Source organism: Pongo abelii, chromosome X (assembly GCF_028885655.2).
Source record: "Pongo abelii isolate AG06213 chromosome X, NHGRI_mPonAbe1-v2.0_pri, whole genome shotgun sequence".
In the NCBI taxonomy this organism is placed as follows: Eukaryota; Metazoa; Chordata; class Mammalia; order Primates; family Hominidae; genus Pongo; species Pongo abelii.
This window is the reverse complement of record NC_072008.2, coordinates 92,301,719-92,313,393: the sequence shown is the minus strand read 5'-3', so window position 1 is coordinate 92,313,393 and position 11,675 is coordinate 92,301,719. Positions and strand designations below refer to the sequence as shown.

Here is an 11,675-nt window from a genome sequence, read left to right as displayed (position 1 = left end):
ACCCAAGAGGCATATTCTACTAAATTTTTCGCACAAATATTACACAAAAGATTATGGGTTTCATGCGTTTAAAAAAGCATCCAAAAGTGAAGAAATACTCTCCCCATGAGAGCATAATGAATTATTGTGTAATGTACTAAAATGTTTATTAGTTGAGTTGAAATGCATTTGTGGTTATTGTAGCTCTCTTATTTGAATAAGTGAGAGACGTTGTCCATGAGGCATAGATAATTCCAAAGATGTTAATAAATATGCCTGGTAATCAAGGAGCTTTAAAATTAGTACAATTGCCTTTCTGGAGCTTCTGCCTCCCATACTTCTAATGTATTAGAACATAAAGTAGGGTTCCGTGCTTGTGTTCTCAGTTGTACTATCATTCAGTTTAAACCTAGAAACTTTAGAGAAGGATTGCAGGGTAATTGATAGAGGTGTAAAAAATGAACTCTTACATGGCCAGCTGGGGTCAGGAGAGGGGACTTTTTGTTTAGACAACTAAAGAGCTGAGTTTCAGAATTATTATTATAATCTGGGCATTTTATATTCAAAATGAGTACCACCCCTCCCAATGATTGCCTACTATCGTCATACCTCACATTTGCTTTACATCTCATAATTTAGCTACTCATATGCTTTAAGAGAGAGTTGAATCAGGTGAAACTGGACAAATGCCCAGGCTAGGTTTCAGTAATTCATTGACAAAGGCAAGCAGGAGTGTTTTGTGCATATATCCTCTGTGTGTATGCACACATGCATGCATATGAATGCAAAAGGGAATAAAACTATGCTGATTCCTTTTACTTTACCTGTAATATCTGACAGATTTCTATAATTTTAAATGAGGGAGTCATTTAGCTATGTTCGTGATTGGGGGTAGTTTTCCTCCAAGTTCAAGCTGAAGTGGTAAATTTTCGGTTCAATATCACTTTTGGTCTTTATAATGCTGACAGCTGTCTAACAAAAGAAGCAGCTCCTTGACATTATAATTCTTCAAAGAGTAATTGTTTGCCTCCTTTTGATATATTGGACATTTGATGGTCTTTATAGACCCTCACACTCACTCCCTAATCTCATATTCTATTTTAAATTATTTTTAGAACTCCATCCACATCGACATCTATCCCTAAGTAAGAGGGCACAATGCTAGTGTTTGCTGGGCAAGAGAGGCCTTTATAACCAAATACATAGGGGTTCAGTTATATATAAATAGCATTATATGTGAATGGCATACATTGGGAAGAACAGAAACAGCTGTATCTGGCAAAAAGTTTAGGTGACTTGTAAGGTATGGGAAGACACTCAGACTAGGATTGTAATTATAGATGACAGTGTCATGAGTATGTCTGGTGGTGGGAGCAGCTGTGATCCCTCACCCCTACTCCATGATTAGTGAATTTAAGGAAGTCAGAGACCATAGAATTTGCATGAGGCTGATCCAACTCCTACAGCCATATTTCCAGGATGAACATAAACTGTATTTTCTCCAAAGAGAGTGCAAAGGAAAATAATGTAATGTGGATCCTCCCAACCCTAGGAGAAAAGCGTTTACTGAGAAAGAATTGATATACAGTGAAACCACCATCCAGCAATGATGGAATTCTTATCCTTGACCCAGTTCCTTTTCTTAAGGCTAAGGTTCCTATGTTGTTAGAGGAGGGAGGTGGTTGTGAAGAGGAGGATGTGGAAGGGTTGTCAAGGGGTAGCATTGAAATAACAAGCAATCCTATCCCAGTAAACTTGAAGGTACATGGTGGGCCTCACTCCCAATATTTTTCTGTTTCAGTTTCTTCTGATGGTCAATTAAGTGGGCTTTCAAATAACCAGAAGATTCCTATAATTGCTTTCACTTCTTTAGAAGTCCTAACCATCCATGGGACCCAAAATCAAATTATGCCCATTGATGTTAAGCCAGTACAAATAACTTCTACCAGGTTAGATAAACCCACAGGCAGCATTAGGCACCTGAATACCTGAGAGTAGGGCAGCTACTAGCACATGCTTTCCTTGATTGTTAGATTGACTTTTAAATAGTGCAAGCCTGAATATCATATATTTGCCTATTGAGGACTTGCTTTGTGTGTTATGGCAGGGGCTATAGTATGCTACCAGAGCAGGCCTACTTAGCAAACAAAAATCTTAGGGATCTTTGTCCTTTATAACACAGAAAGAGCTTGTAGTCCTGTCAGGATTCTCAAGATTTCCATAAACAAGGATGGTGTGGACATGATAGTGAGAAGAAACATCTGTGGATTTACCAACATGGTTCCAAAGTAGAAGACCTACAGTCATTGGGTGACCAGATAGAATACTGTGAGACACAATACATTTCAAAAGATAGGCAAGGAGTGGGAATGTCACTGACGCTTTGTAGGAAAACCTGAGAGGTTTTATAATCAACCAGAATTTGAGTGAGCTCCAATATTTTATCAGAAGTGAACCAAGAGAAAGTAAGAGCACACATTAAATAAACTGTAGGGCAGGGCTATAACTGGCCTTGGTTTTTCACTACACTGTGATAGGCACTTGGATGTACAAAGAGACTTGATATTTTTGGGGGCCAGAGAAGATATATACCCCTTCCATTTTTGTTTGCTTTTTAGTGTAGGTGGCCCTAGAATAAACTTTTGATGATAACAGATACTCAGAAAATATTTTCTAGTTCTTGGTGCACCCACTTTTCCTGCTTCCCAATGTAACCCTTCCTCCTGGAAGCAGGTTCACTATGCACACATAACTAGGAAAAGGCAATCCAGTGTGAATCAATATAACAGTGGAGGACAGGAATATCAGCATGCTTAAACAGATGAACTGAAATAAGAACTGTGTTCTTCTCTGCTTGAAAATAACAAAACTAGAGGAAGATTTGCAAACATCTGGCTAGTTCCTGTATTTTGATTTGCACTGACTCTATTATATGTTTCAATGACTGCAGTTGGCAGTTTGAAAAGAAATACTCAGTGACAATTGACAAAGTCAAAATGTTTTTATTTATGCTGCAGTTTAGCAAGTACATTTTTAACAAAGAAGGTGTACTTTAACGTTATATATAGTAGAACAGGGAAACCATACATATAAGTTTCTAGTCTCTAACACACTACTGCATTTTTTTTTAAATTTAAAAGACAAAAAGCCAAGTTGAAATGAGCATAGAAAAGCATCAAATATGGTCAAGTTACTTTAGCCATTAGGATTTCGTTCATATTTTTAAACTGGTCAATCTAATGCAAGAACAAAGTTTACATCATTGCTTTTAAAATGTACACGTGTTTCTTTTTTATCGTAACATAGATTAAATAGCTCCTTCAGTAAACAAAGCTTTGCTGATAAACAAAATTGAAATAACTCCATGTTGAATAGTTTCAGAGATAAACTGGAATCACAAGCATCTTCATTTATGTAAAGCCAGCGAGGACCTTTCAGGCTGAATACAACTGTTGTGCCATTTCTAAACAGTAATAGTTACCTCCTTTAAAAAAAAGAAAACAAGTTAGTTCTTATGAAGAGTCATTCTGATACGTGCTTAAAAATACTAAAACTTCTATCTTCAGGAATCTAAAATGATCTGATGTAACAGGCTCAATTTAGTGTTGGTAAAATTTAACATTTCTTAACATTTCTATATTTTCATCTGTCAGTTTTCAAAGATCCTTCAAATTTTATGCTATAGCTTCTGTTCTTCTTTCCACAGCACCGGAGACATTGAAGACTGATAAAGGCTCTTCATGAACTATATTATAATGTCTGTAATAATCTATATTACTTTTTCTTTTTGTATATAATGGTGCATCTGAAATACCATCCCTATGGTTTACCAAAACAGGGGGAAAAGAATATCTGGTTATGAACTAAGATAATGACAGCTTTGTACATTTAAAATTTCCTGTCCCGGGTTAACCCTGAGACTGTGTATACTGCATGAAGGGAGACTAGTTCTGAATATCGTTTTAGCTACAGTGTTTAGTCAAACCGGTATCCCTCTAAATGATAGTCATTAAAAGAGCCCATGCCATCCTAGAGTTAGATAATATTTAATTTGGGTGGGTAAAAGTTACTGTTGGAAATTTTTTTTAAAAAATTTCTTCTACCTCTTTTTGTCAAACCTTGTTATTTTCCATAGCAATGGCTTATAACCCGAGTCTCTATTTAGATGCATCACAAAGACTGGCTTTTGGTTACAAAAGAAGTAGGAAAAGAAGTGTGGATGAATCAGTACAAATCCATTACCTGTGCTTGAGAAATACTTAAAGATAATGTTTCTGAGTCAAGTGCTTTATTTTCACATATAATGGAGAGGACATTATCATTGTTGGACTAATATGTCTAATCTAAAATATTAAGTCAATCTGGTCAAAGCTTGTTAGGAGGAAATTATACCCTTTTTTAACCTTGTGTATAATATCTTTAAAATCTTTATTCTTTCTGCATATAAGGTATCATGGTGAGTAGCAGAATTTTCTAGATAATACCTCAGAACCAAAAATAAAGATGTAGTAAGGTAATAGATGAATAAAAGATTTGGGATTTGGGTTAGTCAGACTCATGGAGGGTTGGACTTCATCAGAGGGCAACCAGACATTTTTCCAAGAAGCCCATGGAATTCACTTAAACTTTTCCAGGGACCAGAAGAAAACAAAGCTTGAATTTTTGGACACTGGTAATTGTTCCAACTCCTTTGTGGAGTCTGAGAATATTTACTCTGATGAATTGACCAAATATTTGCTCAGTCCTCCAGTCTACCTCATCCTTTGTATACACAGCCTAAATGTCAAAGGAAAGCTGTTCGACATGAAATGACAGTCATTTTACCAGGATTGAAATTTATACAAAATAGCTAAAGCTTAAATCATGCAACACAAATTGTGAACATTACAAACTGGAAAGGAATAGCACACACTATGTCCCCTTAAAAAGGGTACATGAACTCAGCAATGAATAGCGAAAGACAATCACCATTTGTCCTTTAGAAAAATGCAGTTTCTGAAAAATTTCTACTTTTGTTATGTTTATTTCTTGCCTTTATTTAGAGACAGAAATATTTGCCCACATCCTTTATGTGTCTGCTTACAAGGCCTATTAGGAATAGTTTCCATAGCTGGTCAAAAATTGAAAGAAAAACTAGGCTAGCAAGAAGAAAACAATATTAAGTGAATCAACTTTTCTACAAGAAGACGATAAATTGAGATTTCATCGTAGTAAAACTTTTTCTCCCAATTTTGAGGACAGTAGCAAAATAGACCCCTGTGTAGCATGTTGTATAATGTTGACACATATTTGGTTACTGTTTTACATGTGCCAATGCTGAATGATCATAAGGAAGATGCCAGTAATGAACTGCTAACTGACACTGATCCTTGGAGCAATCTCAAAGTTTGCCACATTTCAATTTCAAAATGCATTTCAGCTATAATATGAGTGATTTATCACTTAGTAGTAGCTGTCAAAGTAATCTCCTAGATAAACAAAAAACATCTGGAACCATAAACAGAGAGGAGTAGTAGCTGAATTTTAATCCAGACCCAGTGTGTTCGCTTCATTAGGAACAGGAAACAGCTAATTAGTAATGGAATGTTTCATGTTCTTAAAAGGGTTTGTTCTTGAGCTCTAAACAGAGATGATCTGATATGAACTCTGGATGTCAATAAGATTAAAGATCAGGAAGAGAAACTAACAAAGTCTCTCCAGGGGAATGTTACCGAGCTTGAGAACTTAAAAAGAGGGACACATGCTGACATTTGGGGAGAGCTGACAGAGTTTATTGCTTTGGGATTTATCAGATCGGTAAAAAGGGGAATCTGATACATACAAATGTGACCATTTTTAAAGTAAAAACAAAAGTCCATGCAATCCTTCCTTTAGCACAGCACTGCCTGACATGGGCATATGCCATGACACAGAAGGTCAGTGTGGACACTCCATACAGGAGATGAACCTCTCCTAATCAGTTGAGTTATCTTTACTGGGCCACAAATAGCTGCTCCAAACTCAAGTAAATGTGAGACTTGCCCTGTGGTATATATCCTAAGCCTATGAGCCAGAATAGCTAAAATCATGTGTCATAAACAAGGCAGATATATGGGAAAAGGCCAGAAAAAAATACACATGAGGAGTCCTCATAGTTCAAACAAGGTAAGTTAAACATATCTACTTATTTAAACAAAAGACACTAGTTTATTTTGAAGTAACTTAGTTAATTTGGAAATTCTGTTTAATGATGAGACTTTCTTGGATGTTATATTTTTAGTCACCTGTCACTGTTATTTATTTCAGATATTTGATATTAATAAAAGTTTTTATTTGACTTGCTTCAATCCTTCTCCATGACTTATTTCTAATTTGGCATTATTTCACTGAATTGGGCTAAAACAGTACACCTACTCTATATAAGCAGACCTTCTACAGCCTGTGAAGAATACCAGAATCCAAATGCTTATGCTTTACAAAACATTCCTTCAGAGCATGGAATTACTGAAATGTCACATCGATATGAATTAATGTAATATTTTTAAGTGTTTAGAGTGGGTGGCCATTCCTGCAGAAATTGCATGTACTGCCATGGGGAACCTCTTATTAGAAAATGGATAAAAACTCAGTTGGCTTTTTGCAGAAGATAGTTGGTGCTTCTGTCACATCAGAACTTAATGCTAGGGCAGACGTGAAAACAACACAATGGATTAGATTTTGTTTAATGTAAGGAGGGCACTTTAGGAGGAGCATTAAATCTTTTTGATCATCAGAGTACCATATAACACATTGGAATGCTGCTCTATTAGATTTTTAGTAGGCATCAAAATGATGATAACAGGTATCTGCCCCCAGCCAATGGTCAGATCTCCTCTAAGTAAACAGTTAAAAATATTTGAAGCCATTTCCTGGGCAATTCAAGCCAAATGACCCATTTGGTCCTAATCATTTGAACACGTTAGGAATCTGGCTATGTCTAGACCAGAGAGTGAACAGTATAAAATATCCATAATCTCACTGACCCATCTGTCTTTCTCTTTTCTTATGCCTATAGATTTTTCATTCTGTTTGCTTGTTAATAGCTTAATAAAGAGGAAGCAAGATTGGGGATGGGAGGAGAGAAGAAAATAGTAAAGGGGTATTTTTAGCAGCTTGGGTATCTGTTTTTATCATTGCATTCTTTGCAAATCAGGAATGTGCTAGTAGAAAGGGGTTAAAGGACTTGCTCCACCATCAACAGTTCAAAGGAAAAACTGGGTGTGGTAAAATCTAAAAACTAGAGCTCCTTATATTTTCTTAGAGAACACTACAGGCCAAGTGTTTCTTTTAGAAATGAGAGCTCCAAAGCAGTGATAACAAATATCGATCATTTGCACAAATGATTTACCACCTGATATAATTTCTGTTAAATACCAGGTCAGACAAGTAGTTATTTCACAGTAATTGCAGCTTAAAGTAGGTGTGCCTGCATTTTAATTTGTCTCACACCATTTAGAAATAGCATTTTCTCTGTCTTAAAAATTCTTCCACCTACTTACCCCACTAGGATTCTGTGTGAATTAATGTGATAATGTTTTTGAAGCACTATGAACTCCTTGAAAGAAAGAGGTTAAAGAAGCGTAAAATGTGTTCAGTCATTATTATGACTATCCCCTAAAAACCTGTGAAACCCATTCTCTAGGACATTTTTCCTGTATGTGTAAGGTTCTATTTATCAGTAATGAACAAACACTAATTAAAGGTTCCATATTTTAAGGATTTGAGTATGAATTCTAAATAATTTACAACACTAGATAAGCAGGTAACTGCTACAGCACCCTATTCGTGCCTATGATCAGTTGGAGTTCCGGCATCAGTGTTCAGGCTGCACAGAAAAAACAATAAGACCTGGTCAAAATTTCATTCGAACAAAGGAAATTCAAAATCTACTCAATGCACTTCACTGAAAACCACAAACTCACTTTCTAGTATTTCGCTGTGCTATATATGTTCAAGATTTGAATAAATCTCTCTGCAATTAATGTATTATTTTATTAGGTTTATCCCTTAATCAAATATTCATTTATATGAGTCTCATTTTATTAAAAATGAAATTATACAAAGGTGAGCAAAAGCGTAGATTTACAGTATTTTAAAGCTTAATCTTATTCTCTAGGTGTGATATTGACAATATAAATATGGAGTAAATGATATTCCCTAACTCTAAAATATGCTTATGAGCCCCTTGTGCATGTTCTTCTTCTTTACAACCTGCAGCAAAATGCATAACTAGCTTAATAAGCAAGGCATTTAGGAATTGTTTTTTCCTCCACAGTCTAAAACATTAGTAAAGGCCTATACCGTTTTTTGTGAGTCAAAATCTTTGCTAATGACTGCAATGTTCCCTCAGTATGAGATTTCCTTCCCTGACAGGATGGTTATTTGAAAGTAATCGCTCACTTTTTATTTTTCAAGAAACTACCAAGAACTGTATCTATAATATGTTTAGAGGTTTATATTTACAATAAAATGCATCTGTGATTTTTCCTACCCAAGGTTCATGTTTGTTTCCAAATGTCTCCTCACCACTTGTTTACCTCTATAAACAATGGGACTGCAATACGAACTAATAGAATTCACACAGGTGTACTTTAGGCTATCAAACCTTTCTTTTGAGGTAGCTAAGCTATTCTTGAACTATTGGCAATATTTTCTAATGAGTTCTCCCGCTAAGAAGTAAGTTCTATGTTTTCTTTATGTTGCTTAATTAGTGCTGTGCTTCTGATTTACAAATGGGCACTATATTATTTAGCAGCAAGTAAGATAATCTCTTGAAGGTCATGTTTTCCTAACCTGAATAAGAGAGAGATAAAATAATGTGCTAGTTAATGCTCCACTTGTTTTCCACTTCAGTCTTATATTCAATCCTAATTAAATGTAGAATTAATTGTAGAAACTCAACTTTAGTTGTGGAAATATGTTCAGAACATGATATTCTCAAATCAAAGAAGTGACAGTAGTGAGGTTAGTTTGGGGTCCAGTCAGTTATTATTGCAGTAGTATAAATATCACTTACTAATTTGAAAGTAGGAAAAGCAGACAATTGCAAGCAAGGGGAAGATATAATATAGTGTTTGATTACTCTTTGTCTAGAGAAGAGCGCTATTTTGGAGTCATTTTTTTCAGAAGGTTCTGGTGTTTATTTTTAGAACATGACATATTTTTTTAAAAACAGAGGTTTCTTGAAAATAATAACCATTTGGGCTCATTAGCCTTAAAAATATCTGACTTACAATTTATTCAAAATAAAGACCAGGATAGGTCAATAGGTCATCTTTTTTTGTACAAATGGTATCATAATGGAGTATCAAACTATCTCACTCACTTGTAATGCACCCTGGTTTTGTGAAATAATTATTTAATACATCCCTTTCCCCTTTATTGAATCTCTAGTTCTTAGAAAACATACCCTAAAAAGGAAGCATGAATGCCCTTCTGCTCACACATGGGGATAAAATGTAGAGATGTCGCTAACCATAACCATCTACGGGAGAGCACATTCTTTAGAGGAAGTTTTACACATCACTTATAGGCCAAATAGTTCACTCCTACTGAAATCAACATTAGAAAACACAAAATCAAATTTGAGTGTATTTTATAGGGCACAGTAATAATGATACCTTGTGCTTGCCATACTTATCAGATAGTATGTATCTAACTTATTGATGAGGAAGAATAGGCAAGTATTATGATACCTATTTTACTAAAGTTAAGGCACAGAGAAGGTAAATGACTTCTCAAGGTTAGTAACTGAGTTAGCGAGTTAGTAACTGAGAAATTCTGACTACTAGATCAGTGCTCTTTCTGCCACTTCACTGTGCCTCTCACATACTGGTTATAAAATGGCAATAGAAGTGCACATGTCCAGTACAGAGATCTGCAACTGTTGAGCCACATTAAGAGCTTTAGAAGTACTGAAATTCTATTTTTCATCTGAGAAGAGAGAGGAAGGGAGAGGAGAATAAATAAAAACTAACACATATGGAACACTATGTCAGGAGCCACTCCACATGTAGATATGGCATATATGGAATGCCATCCTCTTTCATTATTTTCTTGTTGTGGATAATGCTACAGTGAAAAGTGTGAATTATGTTTCTATGCCATTTCTCTAAATCTCTAAATAATCTGAGATCAAGTCCCCCACTTTCCATAAGCATATAAGTTACAAAATGTTTTTTCTTCTTTTTTCTTTTTTTTTTTCTGAGACAGAGTCTTGCTCTGTTGCACAAGCTGGAGTGCAGTGGTGTGATCTCAGCTCACTGCAACCTCTGCCTCCCAGGTTCAAGCGATTCTCCTGCCTCAGCCTCCCAGGTAGCTGGGACTACAGGCATGTGCCATCACACCTGGCTATTTTTTGTATTTTTAGTAGAGTCTAAAAATTTCTCCATGTTAGCCAGGCTGGTCCCAAACTCCATACCTGAGGCAATCCACCTGCCTCGGTCTCCCAAAGTGCTGGGATTACAGACGTGAGCTGCCACGCCTGGCCACAAAATGTTTCTTAAAAGTCTAATTGATTTAAGTTTTGTACCAGATGCAGATTGGAAATATTTTAGGTAACATTTTAAAGTATAGTTAAGTTCTATTTTTAAATAACTTTTAACTACTACTTTTGTCTGCTGAACTGATAGAACACTATAATACTCAATTTTAAACAAATAAAAATATAGAGGAAAGTGAAAAATGAAAGTAATGGATAAACAAATGTTAACTTGTACAATGTTAAAAATGATGACATCCAACATTTCCCATAGAAGGTTGAAATGCAGTTATCAGGGAATGGTAAGATTTGAGGGTTTATTAGTGCTCTCTATTGAGGGTTTTTCCTCACTCATTATTAAATGGTTGCTCACAGATGCTGAGATCAACATTGCATCTATTCATTTTTATTATTTTAATGAAAACAAGAGCACTTAGACATTTGTGAAATGTTGCAGGAAGTCAGGGATCCTGAATGGAGGGACCGGCTGGAGCCGCGCGGCAGAGGAACATAAATTGTGAAGATTTCATGGACATTTATCAGTTCCCAAATGATACTTTCATAATTTCTTACCCCGTCTTACTTTAATCTCTTAATCCTATTATCTTCGTAAGCTGAGGATGTACGTCACCTCAGGACTACTGTGATAATTGTGTTAATTGTACAAATTGATTGTAAAACATGTGTGTTTGAACAATATTAAATCAGTGCACCTTGAAAAAGAACAGAATAACAGCGATTTTCAGGGAACAAGGGAAGACAACCATAAGGTCTGACTGCCTGTGGGGTCGGGCAAAATAGAGCCATATTTTTCTTCTTTCAGAGAGCCTGTAAACGGATGTGGAAGTAGGGAAGATACTGCTAAATTCTTTTCCTAGCAAGGAATATTAATAATGAATACCCTGGAGAAGAATGCATTCCTGGGGGGAGGTCTATAAATGGCTGTTCTGGGAGTGTCCGTCTTATGAGGTTGAGACAAGGACTCAAACACACCCCAGTCTCCTGTAGTACCCTCAGGCTTACTAGGGTGGGGAAAAACCTTGCCCTGGTAAATTTGAGGTCAAACTTGTTCTCTCCTCTTGAACCCTGTTTTCTGTTGTTTAAGATGTTTATCAAGACAATACGTGCACCGCTGAACATAGACCCTTATCAGTAATTCTGCTTTTGCCCTTTGCCTTGTGATCTTTGTTGGGCCCTT

The 11,675-nt window shown here is 35.9% G+C and overlaps 1 protein-coding gene across 6 annotated transcripts in view; it reads right to left on the bottom strand.

Moving 5' to 3' along the window:
- Positions 1 to 2,951: 2,951 nt before the first annotated feature.
- Positions 2,952 to 11,675, bottom strand: part of DACH2 (dachshund family transcription factor 2) — a 672,286-nt gene continuing 663,562 nt past the window's right edge. For 2 of the 6 annotated variants that reach the window (XM_054544813.1, XM_054544815.1), the window contains one exon: positions 3,478 to 7,822. In XM_054544813.1, coding sequence (XP_054400788.1) covers positions 7,818 to 7,822 — 5 coding nt within the window. In that variant the 3' untranslated portion in view covers positions 3,478 to 7,817. The other 4 variants (XM_054544812.1, XM_054544811.1, XM_054544814.1 and 1 more) reach the window with 4 other exon arrangements.